General features: G+C 37.6%; 1 protein-coding gene across 4 annotated transcripts; it reads left to right on the top strand.

Annotated features, from left to right (window-relative positions):
• Positions 1–530: 530 nt before the first annotated feature.
• Positions 531–13,571, top strand: tfap2c (transcription factor AP-2 gamma (activating enhancer binding protein 2 gamma)). 4 transcript variants are annotated; one of them, XM_081380057.1, is made up of 7 exons: positions 531–586; positions 4,889–5,344; positions 5,434–5,485; positions 8,002–8,224; positions 9,954–10,072; positions 11,825–11,966; positions 12,178–13,571. In XM_081380057.1, exons 1-7 carry the CDS (start codon positions 557–559, stop codon positions 12,470–12,472), a joined length of 1,317 nt encoding a protein of 438 aa, XP_081236183.1. In that variant the 5' UTR covers positions 531–556; the 3' UTR covers positions 12,473–13,571. The 4 variants fall into 4 exon arrangements, with proteins under 4 accessions (XP_081236183.1, XP_081236182.1, XP_081236184.1 ...); XM_081380056.1 differs by lacking the exon at positions 531–586 and adding an exon at positions 3,233–3,547 and having other exon boundaries at positions 4,892–5,344; XM_081380058.1 differs by lacking the exon at positions 531–586 and adding an exon at positions 3,233–3,547 and having other exon boundaries at positions 4,889–5,294; positions 5,402–5,485.
• Positions 13,572–17,837: the final 4,266 nt, after the last annotated feature.

The raw sequence follows: 17,837 nt of genomic DNA, 5'->3' as shown, positions 1-17,837 counted from the left end.
CCTATCAGGAAAACCTGGAAATATCAGGTAGCTAATTTTGAAATATAACTTCAAATATGTCACAGTGTGAAAAATTAAATGATGACAACATGTGTTTTTACATTGCTTTAACGCATCACAATAAGTTAAGACATTTTTCAAATAAGTGATACAAGATTCAACTCGTTTTTTAAAGTCAGTTTAATGTAATTTAAGTTGAAATGACTTCAATAAGTTCGTTGTACCAAAACAAATTAAGGCAGCTAAAATGCCTATCTTAATTAGTACAATCATTCTCATAAATCCTTATCCTGTTTAACAAACGATTAGACCAAATGTGTGGGAATTCTTTTGATGGTCTTGTCTTGCTTTTTAATTAAAGCGGTTGTGCAAGAGAGTGTTGCTCCTCCACAGAGCCGTGATGACTAATCATCCTCATCGATCGGAATGTTCAGGTGTTCGAGAGTCCGCGCATGCGCTCTGCCTGTCCTGCGCATCCAGGTGTACTGAACGACAGGCGCGCGCGTGATGAGAGCATTCCCGGCCTCACTGCGGGACTGAACAGCGAGCAAAGCAGATGTCGATGCTGGAGAGGCTGGACTGGCGGGTAAGCTTGCAATTCAATTCTTTATATGCAAGGAGAAAGCGGGGGAAAGGCTATTTTTAATAATCGACCTTTCATTGGTTTTGTTCATTTGTGAATAGCCTATATTAAATGGATTCAATTCGTGTAAACTGGTGCCAGAACCTTCTGCTTGCGTTTGCAGAACGTGTAGCCTAAAGATATTACCAACAACTATTATTCATAATACTACTACTAATAACAGCAAAATTGCTGAGCTTTTATGTTCGGGTGTAAACCTTAACCAGTTAATCCCTTCGTTCTCTCAGAGAAGACAATAGGAATCAATGCATTGGTCTAATTATCTAAACATTTATTGGCTAATTCGGTCTTATTATTTGATCAGGCGCCTTATCCAAATTAAGAAGAAAGAAAAACACAAGCACTTAATCATAATTTCACATTTACAGTAGAGAACGGGTAATTAAACACCCAACAGTTTAGCCAATATGTGAAAGCTACTCTGTCAAAATGAAGGATTTACTAATTAAATCTGCTGATTTGAGATTGTAAAAATTAAACAGCTACATTGTGCTTATTGGTTATAATTTGATTTGTGATCATGTTAACGAATGTTACATAACAAACAATACACCATTTGATTTAGCAGATTATCTTCGCTAATTTGACATCTCATCTTTCATCTAAATTATTTTTAAAAGGCTAAATATGATGTCTGAGCCGCAATGTTTTTGTTTAGTCACAAGTGTTAAAGTGACTAACATGCACACAAACACACATAGCTTAAGTATTATATAACACGTTTTAAAGGAATACATTTCCGTAGATGTTTCTCTTAATTAAAATGCTTAAATTGAAATGCGTTTGAGGTTAATAATGGGTTTTATAAGATCATTTTGAAGTATATTTAATAAAATAACTAAAGTTCAAGATTTCAAATGCTTTTTCTTTTTTTGTCCTATTGTTTCTCTCACGGTTACAACTCAACTTTCAGTAGCAGGTAATTGTGAGAATATAAGTTTATGAAGTTTATGTTACAACCATCCCCGGTTTCCGAGTTAATTTATATATTAACCCCATATGTGTAAATAAACAAATGATTAAACACAGAATGTATATTATATTTATTTTTAGTGTAGGCTATTTAGTGATAGCGCTTTCCATTGTTCCGCGCAGCGCAGGGCCTGTACTTCGTTTGAAAAGTGCTTACATTTTTGTATTTCTTTTTTAATTTTTATTTTATACAAGACTAATTAATTCCTTTAATTATTACGATTTTTTTTTTTTTTTTTTTTACAAAGCAAATTATATTTTTTTGAAACAAATTAATTTGTAAATGTCACATGTTAATTTCTGGACGGTGAGTTTTGAGCTGCAATAAAACACTGAATGACAGTTAGGCCTTACTTGCAATTATTACAATGTCATATTGATGATTTAGCCTATCATCTAATTATTAAATAATTCGTAGTGATTCCGTTTTGCACCAGCGGCACAAATGCAGAGTTTTGCGCTCCAGGCTCTTTTAACTCTGGACTCTCCAGGCCTCTGTGTAAATAGCCTAATACTAATAATAATAATAATTATGATTGTCTTATGACAACTGGCATTCCTGCATCTTAGTATCGCCTTGAGTGGAAGTTTAACTTGGTTATATAAGATGTTTCTCCCTCGGGGTTACAGTAGTTTCTGATGTGTGAAAGATCTGACAGTAACAGACTCTCGCTCTGCAGAAGATTCTTTCTTTCTTTCTTTCTTTCTTTCTTTCTTTCTTTCTTTCTTTCTTTCTTTCTTTCTTTCTTTCTTTCTTTCTTTCTTTCTTTCTTTCTTTCTTTCTGTCTTTCATTCTTTCTTTCTTTCTTTCTTTCTTTCTTTCTGTCTTTCTTTCTTTCTTTCTTTCTTTCTTTCTTTCTTTCTTTCTTTCTTTCTTTCTTTCTGTATTTATGCATTTATTTATTAATTATTATTATTATTATTATTATATTTGATTTATTTTCTTAAAACCATTTTAGTATTTTATGTAGCATTTTATTTTCTAATTATACATAAAATATTATTTTCAGAAAATAAATATTCTTTATTTTCTTTTTTTTCTTTTTAATGAATTTTCTTTACAAAGTGTATAATCAGTATATAAATTGAATGAAAAAGATTACATGAATATTTCTATCTATCTATCTATCTATCTATCTATCTATCTATCTATCTATCTATCTATCTATCTATCTATCTATCTATCTATCTATCTATCTATCTATCTATCTATCTATCGTGCTATCTATCTATCTATCGTGCTATCTATCGTGCTATCTATCTGTCTTTTTAATTCAAGGGGATAACAAATATTTATTATTATTATTAATGATCGTAATTATAATAATGGAGTAAATAGCATTTAGTTTCAATAATAATAATAATTAGTGCGTAATTTAACATGCTTTGTTTGTAGAATAAGTTTCAGTGAACAGCAAAACATCGCAACTTCTCGTCCAGGACAGATTCCCCCTCTGCACAGACGGATCGTTCTGTGATTGGTCCATCGCTCTGACAGTGACCAATCAGCAGCGGGGTCCTCGCTCTGACGTGGCCAGTGCATTAGGTCGCCGCCCACCGCTGGTTCATCCAAATATAGTAGTGAGACTGTAAAGAGAGTCAGTGAGTCGAGCCTGAGTTAGAGTTTGAGTTTGAGTCCGTCAGAGGGAGTCGAGTGCTTCTGTTCAGCGTGTCTGTTTGGACCGGAACCCTCCGATTCGTTGCGCACAATTAGTTGTCGTCTCGAGCTGCATGAGTTTCTCTTCCTTCATCCCTCTTCTTCAACACTGAGTTGATGCTTCACTTCTGCGCAGCGCGCGCCGGACTCTCTGGATTATATTCTAGAACGCGAGCAATAATCTCCACATCTCCACACATCTGAGACTCACGCGCGACAAACACAACATGCTGTGGAAATTAGCAGATAACGTCAAGTATGAGGATGACTGCGAGGTAAGAGGAAGAAGCGCTAGAATCTGGGTAAAGAATTAAGCAAGTCTGTTTATAATTAAAAAAAAAATGGACATTCGACATTTTCTATTTCCAAATAACATGCAAAGTGAGCTCTGGAAAAAGATAACTATGCACTGGTGATGGCTGGTTAGTCATGCACGTAGTTGCATTATTGTGGTAGGATAATATATGCTATTGTTTTTTAAAGCTTTTTACAACAACAACAAAAATTTAATTAGATATTTTAAATCTGACCTCGCGCAGATTTACAACCATGCAAAGACCAAAATGCGTTCGTTTAATTGACGTGAAAAAGATTTGACTGCATGTGTTCATTTAGTCAATTCTAAATGCATTGTAAATTCATAAAGAATTGCATAATAATATTTATTTTTGCAATCTAGTTCCGCAGTTAAAAATAGGCTAATGATAATAACCATACTTATAATAAGGCTGTTGGCCTAAAAAATATGCGCAATGACAGCAATAATACATTGAATCTGAAACTCAACCATTGCACGTGGTTTTTATTTTCGTCCAGATTTGATAATGTGATTCCATAAAAAAGTGAATTTCCCTCCTTACCTTTTTTTTTATATTCACAATATTATCCAGTAGCGCAGGCATGATTGTTTTCGAATATCGGTTTTCAATATGAATATGAGTGAAAACTCTCATGTGTGATTCATGTGGTCTCCATTAAGCTGTCTAGAAATGGCCCGCCGCTCATTGTCATTCATGTGTCTCTGGTGACAGTAACTATCGAGCAACTTTGCCAGACAATAGGAGGCATGAAAGCACTGGAGAGCTGAAAGACCAGCATGTCTGGTGATGTTTAATTCATGTGAATTAGAAAGAGAACAAATGACACTGTAAAAATGTTTGGTTAGGTAACCTAAGGTTGCATGATAACATGTAAGTTAGCTGTCCAGAGTCAAAAACTCGTTATGAATACATTGGGTTAAATGAACAAAGTTGCATTTTATAAGGGTCTAAAAACTGCATGTTTCAAGAAAACATTTATTCAGATGTTTTTGAGCTTGCATGTAATTTTGCATCTTGCATAAATTAAAGCACATGCAAAGACTAAAGTTCAGTTTTTAATTTGCATAAAAAATAATTATGCCTGTATCCATAATTTCCAAGCCCTGTAATGTTAAGGAAACCAAATAAAGCATATTCTTTCTATTTAGACTTAAAAAAAAAAAAGTTTGCATTTTTTTATCACCTCAGATATGAATTGCTCTCCTTGTGAAATACATGCATTTATGTCAGTTATGTCATCAGTCTGTATAAATGAGATATACGCATTGGTTTAACGTGGTGCACTCTCTATTTTAGCAGGAAAGACATGATGTTAGCAGCAATGGGAACTCGCGGTTACCTCACATCCCAGCGGTGAGCCAGCACCTCTACAGCCCACCACCGTCCCTCTCACACACAGCCAGCTCAGACTTCCAGCCCCCGTACTTCCCCCCCCCTTACCAGCCCCTGCCGTACTCCCAGTCCAGCGACCCGTACTCTCACCTCGACCCGTTCAACATCAACTCGCTACACCAGACTGCGGCGTCTAACCAGCAACAGTCATGGCCGGGGCGGCAGGGTCAAGAGCCCATCGGGGGCCACGGGCGCGTCGGACTCGGGAGCCCCATCCTGGGCCTGGACGGGGGCTCGTCCGGGATGAGGCGGGATGGCTTCAGGAGACCGGATCTGCTTCCTCCACACATACACGGAATGGACTCCATAGGTGATAACATCGGATTGCACGATATAGGCCACGGGATGGATGATGTTCAGGTGAGTTAGTGTGACAAATGTTTATTTAATACTCTTCTCTTTTTTTGGGTTAAATAGATAGTGATGCATTTCCTGGTCATTTCTTGCAGCATGAAGGTGATCACAGTAGCGTAATTCCTGATCACACAGTCATCAAAAAAGGTTGGTTACATTTTTCTAACATGAATTTATCTCTTGCCTTGTTGTCGATTTAAGATTGAAAATTGATATGAATGTTTAAGATGTTTGTTTAAAATGTTTATGAAAGTTCAAATATTCCATATAGTCTCTCAATAAATATGAGCTCTTATATTTATATTATAATTATAAAGAATTTGCATGCTATTTATAATTATCAGTCACACTTTAGATTAGGGTCCAGTTCTCACTATTAGCTAACTATTAAATATGACTTTTGCCTCAATAATCTCATAATTACTGCTAGTTATTAAGGTAGTTGTTAAGTTTAGTTATTGGGTAAGGGATGTAGAATATGGTCATGTAGAATAAGGCATTAATATGTGCTTTATAAGTACTAATAAACAGCCAATAGTAATATGCATGCTAATAAGCAACTTAATAGTGAGAGTTAGACCTTAATCTAAAGTGTTAACAAATAATATTATTTGCAGTTTAAGATTTCACACTGCAGGTCTTTCCAAAATTATTTTTAAATGTCAAAAAAACTTTTGTCAAATTTGATTTGAATAAAAGAAATCTTGATTCTTTCAAGCTAAATCATTTTGCATTTGCAATATTAGCTTTTACTCTTTACCTTGACCCAGAAGCGACATGATTAAACCGTGTTGAAGACTCAAATCTCACACCTTTGCTGTCAGTGGGAAGTTTATGTGGAAAAACAAAGTGGGACTCGGGGTTTAGGAAGGCGTAGTTGAGGTGGTACTGGTTCATACATATATCACTAATCCTTTTGGTCATGTGTTCCATTTAACTAATCTGGCATTGATCCGCGGGGCATTCTGCCACTCTTTCAGCATGAATGGAAAGCCAAAGAAAGGATTTCTCTCAAAATGGCAGACTCGCCAAAGTTGTAGATGTTGGGCAATCCTTAAAATGGTGTTTGCTCAGAGAGAGGAGGCCTAGGCCTGCTTTTTAGAACACTGTCAGAACGCAATTCTGCCCCACTACACACACACACACACACACACACGCACGCACGCACGCACACACGCACACAGAAGAAGACAAGAATCAACTGTTGTCGGGGTGTGGCTGCTTTTAAACACGCATGGGTATTTTGTTCAGTCGTATGCTGTGACATGAAATCTTAAATAAGCGAAACCGAAAAACAGTTTTGAACGTCTGTTTGTTTTGTGGTATCACTCGCTGTTGAGATGAGTGGTTTGAATCAATGATTTATTTGCTTCAGGATGTCACAGCAAGCGGCGACCCAATTTAGGACTGAAATATAACGAAACAAAAATGCCTACATTTGCAACAGAGTGTCTTGGCAATGTTTGTTTAATGTCTTTTTAGTTTTGTTCATGGCTTTTGAGGTTGTTTGAGTTGACATCTAACTTCTCCAAATGCATGTGCACCACAATACCATTGAGTTTAATTGGTCCTGCATGACCTTTGACATTTCTCCTTCCTTTTTAAAAGTTAATATTCCTATTTATTTTGCTACGATAACTATGCATGATCAGCTTTTTATAATAAGCATATATCAGAACAGGTTTGTAACCTACCCGTTGAGAAACCCTGATTAATTCCACAAGCGTGTGAGGTTTTGCTCTTTGTACTTCTGAGATTCCTGCAAAGCTGTCAAATGGAAAAAATGAGAAGAATGTGTAAACACCCACAGATGCACTAAAGACTGAACTGAATGCAAAAACGCTGTATTTTTGAGATGATTTCTTGCAGTATAATGAGGTTTCGGTTGGTAGCGTCTGTGGTGTGTTGTGGTCAGGAGTTGATTGACAGATTCTGCCATGCATTTTTGTCAGTCAGTAATTTAGATTTTCTTTCGAGTCTGAATTAATGTCTATGTCAATATTTAAGTCATGATTATAGCATGGATGACTGCTCTGCAGCACGCTGTCCCGTTCTGGTTCATGTCAAAATTTATGTCACATCATAATCGTCTTCATCTATACCATCTCAGCCTCCACTTTGCAAATACAGATAATATTTATTCTTATTCTCACTCTAAAGAATCTCTGAATACTGATCAAATATCTTATGCTAATTAAGCTCATTTCTCCTTATAGTCTTTAGTAAAAATTAGTTTGTTAATTTTTGTTAATATGAACGCAAATGATCTGGGCTGTTATCCACAATTATTTTATTTTATTTATATAAAGTTTCATTTGTTAGCATTAGTTAACTACGTTAGTTGACAGCGAAAAACACTTCTAAAGCATTTATTAATCTAGTTATTTCAATGTTTACTAATGCATTATTAAAATCAAAAGTTGTATCTGTTAAGGTTATTTATAACATTAACTAACAACAAACATCAACTAAGATTAATGAAAACTGGAACAAATGATTGTTAGATAGTTAATGCATTATCCAACGTTAGGACCTTATTTTAAAGTGTTACTGAAATGTTTGACACAATACAGAAGATTGTATCATAAAACCTGTTTATTTCTTTCTCTTCTGTATTTCTGAAGCTGTTTGGTTGACGGCACCGATATGTTTCTCATCTCCAGGTCCGGTGTCTTTGCCAAAGGGAAATGCGTTTGGAATTCCCTTTCAGAAAGAGTCCCTGCTGGGAATGGTGTCAAATCCCACCGAGGTCTTCTGCTCCGTACCTGGCCGTCTCTCTCTTCTCAGCTCCACTTCCAAGTACAAAGTAACTGTGGCCGAAGTTCAGAGACGCTTGTCTCCACCCGAGTGTCTAAACGCATCTCTGCTCGGAGGGGTTTTACGCAGGTGAGCGGTTAGTGTGCATGTACAGTCATATTTGAAAATCTATTTATATGACAATATCAAGAATATTCACGTGTAAGACTGGAGCAAATAACAAAAAGATAGGTGGGTGAATATTATGAACTTTGTCCAGGTCATATTTCATCCAAAATCCAAAGCGAATGAAGCATATACCACCGTGACATTATTTTCATAACAATTACACACATTTTTACCACAAATTATCATTATCATAATGCAAAATAATGATGATGTGAAATAAAACCATAAAATATTTATATATTTTGGTAGTATAAGATGTAATTTTCATGTATGCTGATTTCAATAAAAAGTATTACAATCATTTACTGTAATGCAGTGAAAAATGGCTACAGTAAAACATAATCTAATAAGAATCACAATTGAAAATAATTGTTATAAACTCAAAAGTATGCAAAATGGTCTTAAAACAAGCTACATTTTCTATCGGAATAAATTTAATTTCTAATGTTTTGTCTCTTGATTTTGGGGAGAAATGTGACCTTTTTTTGTGAGATTCAAAAATCTCATTTGGAAATCATGTTAAACAAAAGGTTAGATTATATGTGTATGTAGATTCATGTTTCTTACTATCTAGCTCCATTTGTGTGCGTATCGATGAGATGTTGCTGCTTTTAATTTCATTACAACAGACACAACCTACACTGTAAAAAAAAAAAAAATAGTTTGAACTTAAAAAAAATTAATTGTTCGTGCTGCCTTCAAATTTTAAGTTGAGTCAACTCAAATTTCCATATTCACATTTCAAGTTGACAAATCCATTTTTTAATGCAGCATGAACACTTATTTTTTTCAGTGTAATAGCATTGCCTTTTATTACTGGGAATATTTGACTGTTCCCATGTGTCTGACGCAAACACACTGATATTGGTTAAGTAGGTCATATAGCACAAGCGTTGGGAGGGGGAGGGGGAGGTGTCGGGCACTTACTCATGCCTCCTGCTAACAATCCCTTACCCCACAAGTGAAGGGTGATGCCAGGCCACAACTCTAGTCATGCATATCGCAGTGGCCGAAACAGCAAGTGGGCCTTTTGTCTGCGCTTGTGTGCGTTTTTGTTGCACTGCATTTTAAACACTTGAGCTGTGACATCATTTTGTTTCATGAGCCTGTTTATTCAAGATGAATCTGGGTCCAAAACCTCTTTCCATATTGGCCTCTAAGTTGTATAACATAAACAAAACAAATAAAATCCATGTGTTTCACCTGCGATAATTAAGCCTTTCGCTCTTGGGCACGGCACGGCTCGCTCAGGCGAGCTTTATAGAACATGCCGTTAAAACAAAAAAGTGCATATTTTGCTAAATGCTTACATGTTTTGGAAAGTGAAGTCAAATGCATTTATATAGCGCTTTTCAAATCACATTTTCAGAGCAGCTTTACAGAAATTAATGTTTATATTATCTTAAGATCTTCATGCCTTATAGTTGCAATGTGCAGTTTACGGTATACGCGAGTAATCATGAATGCAGGTGAAGTTGGACATATTTTATATAAACACATGTGCAGTAATATAATAAAAAGCTCAGCGATAATAACCATGACTATAATAATATCAGGGTTTCTTAGCAAACATGCACAAAAGCTTGTCTGATAATGTGACTGCTAACATAGGATTGGCAGGTTTAACAAAAGGTCACTAATAAAATTCACAAATTTCAATGTGCTAATTTTTGTTAATTTTACTACAAAGGGCAAAGTCAAAGAACGGCGGCCGATCCCTGAGGGAGAAACTGGATAAAATTGGGCTGAACTTGCCAGCGGGTCGCAGAAAGGCTGCTAACGTCACCTTACTAACCGCCCTGGTGGAAGGTAAGCACTTTACTGTATATCAGCCAACTGTCCACCTCTGTTACTGTAAAACCAGCATGAATGCCAAGAACATTAGCATATTTTAGTCTACAAAATCTGTGGAGGATATCATGAAGTTCTAGACAGGAAAGTGAATGTTAAAGGCTGGAATAAGCTACACGATTTCTGCACAAATTGACAGATTTCACAGAAAACTGTGTGTGATGGGCACAGTCTACAATATCTGAGCTTCAGACTTTAATTCAATCTAGTTTAAAAATTTAGGAACAAATATTGTTTTCATTTGTCAAATTAATGGGAGATGATTTTCATCTAGTTGAAACATTTGGTACTGCGCACAAAAACAAATTCTTACTGAAAGCTAATTTTGTGAGATATCAACCTCAAATTTGGAACAAAGCTTGATTAGATTCATGGAAAATGTATATTTCATATTACATTTTTTTGTTTTGTTTTTCATAACAATAAATGTAACATTTTATAACTTTTTTATTCAAGTTAATAATCTGCCAAGTGTCTTCTTTAAAAAGAGACCAAACTTCAGTCTGTGCTCCAAAGCATTCAAGATTTATGACAGTTTAAGTTGGAAATTTCATTTTCAGGTCCATGCTCAAAAAGTCAATAAATGGATTATAACTGATGCATAAATATAATTTAGTACCATAAGATCCCCTAAAAATACAAAATATGAAATAAAAAACATTATCAAGCTAAAATATTTAGTTCAGTCATTTCATTGGAATTGAAAAGGCTAGAAACAAGGCGCATATTTCTGAGTGAGTTTGTTGTGTTGAGAACAACGTGAAAGTCTGATGATAATCAGTCATTTAGTGCATGATGCCCAGTTGTACAAAGTCTGCAAATGTATGATGTCTAGTGTTTTAAAATCTGTTCAGATTCTAAAAGTTGTGTAGTTTATTTCAGCCTTAAGTTGCAATAAATCCGTCTAAATTGGTTTAAATGACCTGCGACAAAATGGACGGGTTAATCAATCCTCCCTGTGCTAAATGCTTAAACAAACGCTCTGGATTGATGTCTTGAAGTTTGATCGTAACAAACCTGTAACCAACTTCCATAGAGCTAGTAATAATTCAAAGCATAGATTGCATGCAAAGGTCATATATGTTAGCACTACTCATTATTGGCAGCAGAGTCTCAAGTGTGCATGTAAGCGATCTTTAATTTCTTGACATTTCATCTCCACTTTTACCTTTTGCATGAGTATAGCGAACCGATGAGTCACCGAGACATTAGCGCAAAGATCACGTGTTAACTAGCACCAGGAGCGATGCAGAATACTTTTAGCTCTCTCTTTTAATGTCACCATTCTCACCACTAATGGGAGCATGGGTCTGAAGCAGGAACATGACTAGGAGGCGTAGTTATTTACAGACCTTCAAAGCTGAATTAGGGCTTGTTATCACATGTTCGCTAGCCAAGAGGAGAGACTGACCTTAAAGACGACGACTGTGAATAATGTGCTAGTCTATCAATAAGAGCCTGTTGGGTCTAGGGGACCGTTAGACGCCTTCAGCTACAAAGCCTCATTAAAGACATACAGTGTGACCACCACTATCCACAAGAGAGAGAGTCTATTCATCTGAATTCATCTTAGTTTAGAGAGCAAACGAGTCTTTCTGTGATGCCGCTTTGAGTCAGATCCAAACCGAAGGATCCGACGGTGACTCATGGTTGTGGTTCAGTCACACGCTATACGTGAGTCACCTGATTCACATCTGATCTTGTCTACAGGTGAGGCCGTACACCTGGCGAGAGATTTTGGGTATGTCTGTGAGACAGAGTTTCCCGCGAAGGCCATCGCGGAATACCTTGGCCGACCGCACGTGGAACGCAATGAGATCAACTCTCGCAAAACCATGCTCTTGGCAGCCAAGTGAGTAACCATCCGTTTGTTCCTCCCGTTTCTCATAAATCCCAACTCTTGAAGCATTAAGCTAAGGGTGGCCAAGCCCATTTTGATGGAGCCATTAAGAATGAGTCCCTTGCTTCTGATTGTTCCTCCGCCTAATCGAGAGCCTGTGAGAAAGCTTCTGAAATGTCTGCTTTATGGTTTTAATACTTAAACTGGTCATCTAATCTTTCAGGCAAATCTGTAAGGAGTTCACCGACTTGCTGACTCAGGACCGATCTCCTCTGGGAAACTCTAGGCCGGCTCCCATTCTGGAGCCAGGGATTCAAAGCTGCCTGACTCACTTCAGCCTCATCACCCACGGCTTCGGCTCTCCGGCCATCTGTGCGGCCATGACCTCGCTGCAAAACTACCTCAACGAGGCGCTCAAACAGGTGGACAAAATGTACATGGGTTCGAGCGGGGACTCCTCGCAGGCCTCGTCCGATGGCACCAACAAAGTAGATAAGATGGACAAGCACAGAAAGTGAGACTTGTTGAGTTGAGGTTGAACTGGATTGGACCATTTGAACGAAATAACCGTTTTGTAGCGGAATTACCAGTTTTTACCAGATCTGACACGTCGTCGTCGTCGTTGTCGTTGTTGTTGTTGTAGTTGTCGATTCTGTTTCCGTTCTGCTTTGTTTTTTCCCGACATCAAACTCAAAGCCCTCTTGGTCCAACGTCTCGGTCTTCCAGCACTTTCTCCTCCACAAAGACACAAAACACATTTCAATGCTTAGCCTTAGTCGAGAGAGTTGCGTATCGGGCGATCGCCTCGATTCAGACCGTCATCAGGAAGTTGTCTCTCAGAGGGGAACTGCAAAGAGGAAGTTGTTGAGTTTCCCAAAGACACCATTTCAAGAGTTATTGTGGATTTTAAACAATGTTTTCTTTCGCTACCAATCTGGGAGGAGGAAGTTTTGTTTCTCTGTGTCCTCCTCCTTGGTGCTGACCTCCTTATGGACTTACCAATGATGTGATTATGTTTGAGACATTATAACTTGTTCTACGCTTGACTTCATTGGACGCAGTGTTATTGTTCTTCTGTTTGTGGGAGTGTTGTTAGCGTGAGTGACAGTTTTGTGTGCATGGATATATATGATTACTAAACAACCCTACATCCCAATAGATCAATGGATTTTTATTACACAAGAAATTTGGCTTAAATTTCCACTTTTTGAACACCTGAGAACAATTGAAAAGTCCTTGTTGGAGTTTTGCTTCAGTTAAAATGATCAAATATCATACGGTTGTGTGTGTGTGTGTGTGTGTGTGTGTGTGTGTGTGTGTGCATGTTCAGTTTTGCATCTTTTTGATGCCTTCACGTCAGACTAGAAGTTACATTTTCCATTTGTCTTTCCCCAAATGTAAATATTTTCTAATTTATGTTGTAATTTAATGGGATTTGTAAATATTGGTACAATTATGGTGTTTGGTTCCACTTTTTAAAAAGATGTGTTAAGCTTTTATAAAGGGGTTTGTTTTTTTATCATATAGTGGTTAGGCTCTGGGATCGATATTCTTTATAGATATGTGTAATATTGGTTTGAAGCTGTAGGAATAAAAACTCAACACTCTTGAATTGCATTGACCAAGACTCCCCGTTTATGACGTTGAGTTGTACACTTCACTACACGCGTGCCAGTGAGGCATGCTGAACATAGACTATTCATGTGTGTAAAGATTCCCTTTTTCAGATAAATGTCAGCAATGCTCACAGACTCATTAAATATCAGTCGGTGTAAAAAAATAAAAGCAGGTCACCCGAAAGCTTTCCTCTGAGAAGACGCATGGACGCTCATGCTATTTGAAACACCTGTCTTACCTGGATTACTCTTCGAATGTTTGCTCGAAACAGACAGTTCCCTTCTGTTCATAACCACGCTTATCTTGCAGTTTGGCGTGACAGGACAACAGTAATGTGTGTGAAGTTTCCGCAGTGCTCTTTTCATATTTAAATCCTCTGCTATGAAGCTCTCAATGCGGTTTCATGAAGCGACGGGACTGAGAAGAGATAACAAAGCCATAAGAGAATATTGACCCAACGCTTTTCTTTTTTTTTTTTAACTATCATACTACTTTATTATTAATGCACCATGTGGTCGGTTGCAAAATCAATCAACGTGTTATTCATATCTTTATCCTTTTGTTTGTAAAGCTAGCATGCGTATTTCACTTTGTTTAGATTCAGATGGTTGATATGCCTATGCAACTATCGCATCTCCTGATCAAAACCATCCCCTATCTTAACTCGTTCTCACAGCAAGTCAGTTTCTTGTGTGCGGTGTGATCGCAGGTGTGTGTGTTAGTCTCCGTTGAGTGACTGACTCATGCAACTGAACTGACAGAAGAGCAAGTGTGAGCTTCTCCCCTCAGAACCTGTTGGACCAGATGTGCGGCTTTTGCCACACACCAACAGTTGACTGTAACCGCCTGCACTTACTCGGATTCTTTTCCTGCACAAGGCTGTAAGTTGAGACACACCGACTCTGATGGTCGACTGTTGTGTTTGTGGCAGAACTTCCTCCTTGTACCTGAAAGGTGTTGATCGGTGTGAAACGTGGACACAGACAGACATGCCCCCACATCGACGCTGACTTCGAAAGGTCCCGTGATGATATGACAAGTGTACACGGAAGTTTTACAAAAAGTTTGCGACATAACTTCATCTCAATAAGAAGCTACATCCCGAGGATACATTGTGCTTGTTTATACTGGCTGCAACCCAACTCTAAAAATGGCAACTGATATAATTTAAAACGTATGGAGACAAACATGACTGTTGAAAAAAGACTCTCTTCATATTAAATCTTATCACGTTATATGAAGAAAAGCTGAGTGCTGTTGTCCTTGTGCAATGCCACAACGCTTACTGGGCCAGACGTTAAAGGTCTCCATGATATTATGTTTATTACTTGAGGTTGGGGTTTCGCGTTTGTTTAAATCGCTTAACCAAAAATGAACATTTTGTTATCGTTGACTCGCCCTCATATTGTTTTAAACCGGTATGCAGTTTTGTCTTTGTGGAAAACTAAATATGAAATTTCAAAAATGTATTTTTTTTGTGTCCATACCATGAAAGTCAATGGGGTCCAATGTTGTTTTCACTTTTAGTGCATGAGCAAAAAAAATTCTTCAGAATATCATTTACAAAGTCATTCAGGCTGTTTTCGTATTAAATTTAAATAAACATGTAAGCATTTAAATCAGTCCTTACTCTTGACCAGATTTATCTGATGTCTCTTAAAGGGATAGTTAACCCAAAAATGAAAATTCTGTCATCATTTACTCGCCATTTTCTCTTGGGGTCCAAAAACTGTTTGGTTACCCATATCTTTAAAATATATTTTTTTATGTTCAGTTTCAGAAAGAAATATATACAGGTTTTGAGGGCGTGTAAATGATGATTGAATTTTCATGTTTGGTTGAACTATCCATTTAACCTTTTTTTCATCATAATTTACATTTATTTATTAAACCAATACCAAAATTTCATGCAAAACAGCTCATATGCATGAAATTTAATTAGTCAAAATAGCCACAGGCATTAGGCCTTTCTCAGAAGCTGTGTTGCTATGCTAAGCTAACGTTAACGCCATCTCTTGTCTTCTGGTTTTGCATAAATTACTGTTAATATATGCAAATATCCTTATTAAGATGTGCAAAGCTTATTTTTTTAGGGTTATATCTAGTTTTCTTGCAACCCATGATTGGATGACCTATGCTAACGCAGGTCAAAGGCAATAGCGGAAAATGCTACGCTTCCACATGACTGTGTCGGCTGCACAGCTTTTTACAGTACATGCGCATTAAGAAAACAAATCTATTCTCAGACTAAATCTCAAGCACATAAATAATGGCACTGCTGTCTGCCGTCATACTTTTATTTCTGGCTCTCAGAGAATCTCTTCTAGATTAAAACCAATATATATAACCTGTAGTAACACATTTCCTTGCATTTCTGAACTGTCTGTCACAGTCTGGTTTGTGTTAGGAGTCATTAGCAGTGACACTGATGGAAATAGTGACTAAACCACTCTAACCGCTCTTTAAATGGTGTTTGTAAAGTCCCTCAAATCCCGTGCCTGCATGTTTTTGCGCACTCCTTCGGAAAGATGTTTAAGAATAATATAATATTTAGAAGGAAATGTCGGATGTTGTCGTACACATGGAAGAGGGGGATGTTGCAAGAGTCAAGCCGAGTCGTTGCTCGCTGGTATGAGGAAGTCAAATAATGGGAACATAAAAGTTGGCGGAGGGACGGATGTGCGTGCGTTTAACGGGGGGCAGGAACAACAAAGAATTCCTGCAGAAAATGCCGGGAATGAATTTAAATTACAGACGACGAGGAATTCTTCCTGCATGTTCAGCGGGTGGAGCAGAAGGAACTACAGGCACCTGGTGTGTGTGTGTGTGTGTGTGTGTGTGTGGGAGGGTGAGGGGGGTCATCCTTAAGGAACAGTCCCCAGATTTTTTTATTTTATTTTAAACTTTCGCATTTGTGTTTGGACGGGACTCTCTGTTTGGGGACCAATGGAAGACTAATGGGAATTAAGGACAGCCTTGCAAAGTACTAATAACTGGAGGCCGAACCCTGAAGCCATGCATTTGTTCACCTTTATCACAATCATTTAGAATGAATAATTATGACCAGATCAGTAAATTCTTTCTGGTAGTGTCACTGTTTTTATCTAACAGAAAATGTTCTGAAAAAAAAAACATAAAATACATATATGAAACAAATATTTAGTCGTTTATTAAATAAATTTGTTGACACAAAACACAATGTGGACATACAAATGGGCTGATAATCCATTTTTTAAAAAAAGAAAAAAAGAAATTAGTCCTGTTAATTGAATCAATTTGTCCTGAATTAATTTGTTCTGTTAATTAAAACAATTTTAGTGTGTTTTTAATCACAAGCGAGAAACCTCCCACCCCATGATATACTTGTTATGTAATACTAAGTATTTAATTAATTATTACACAAAAGCACTGTTTCCTGAAAACGCCCCAGAACAGTGTAGGGTGGGACAGATTTGGTACGCTATCCTGAACTGACTCTCCTCTTCATCCTTTCTTGGACCCATTCTGTGGGAATGTGATGGTCTGCCTGCGTCTCCAGTGTCAGCCACCCAAACACCCCCTCCCTCGCCACAACACGCACCGCCAATTAGCCTGCGCGATCGCTAGCGAAGCCGCGGCCTCCTCACCCCTCCACGGCAGACAACAGATGTCCGTCTTTCTGCGGGAACCGTCCAAAACAGCATGATGGTTCTCGCTTTCTCAGAAACAACCATTACCTACTTTCCTGCGCAAGAAATTACTCCACGGCTCACAAGACATATCCAGCTTAATTAAAAGCATCTGTCCCGCCTAACAAAACGCAGCTAGTCCTGTTTATTCTCCTATGATGCACTAAACAGCGCTAATCAAAACAACCTGGCTGAATTCCCTGTCCAACATTGAAGCCATTATCAGATGCAAGGGCTCTCGGGTTTCTAAGAGTACTTTGTTCGATCTTTTCTAGCAAAAAACTAAACAAAAACCTGAGTCTGTCTTGTTGATAGGAACTGTCTCTAATTGTCTTACATTTGATGCATAAAAAAAAACAAGGCCATAAGGGGTACATGCACAATAAGTCTGTTTTTCAGCACGTTTTATGTCCAGTGCAAATCTTTGTATGTTCCATGTTTTGTCCATTGAACTGTTGACATACGGCCAGATCGGCTCCTCTATTGACTGGGCTGTTGATGTTAATCCTGCATGTTCATATCCACCATATGGTTGATTCTCATGGTCCAGGGACGCTTCTTTAAGCTGGGATGCTTACAGCGCGATGTGAACGACTGT

This window comes from Scardinius erythrophthalmus (genome assembly GCF_964197995.2).
Source record: "Scardinius erythrophthalmus genome assembly, chromosome: 12".
NCBI classification, from domain to species: Eukaryota; Metazoa; Chordata; class Actinopteri; order Cypriniformes; family Leuciscidae; genus Scardinius; species Scardinius erythrophthalmus.
This window is presented reverse-complemented; position numbering and strand designations above follow the sequence as displayed.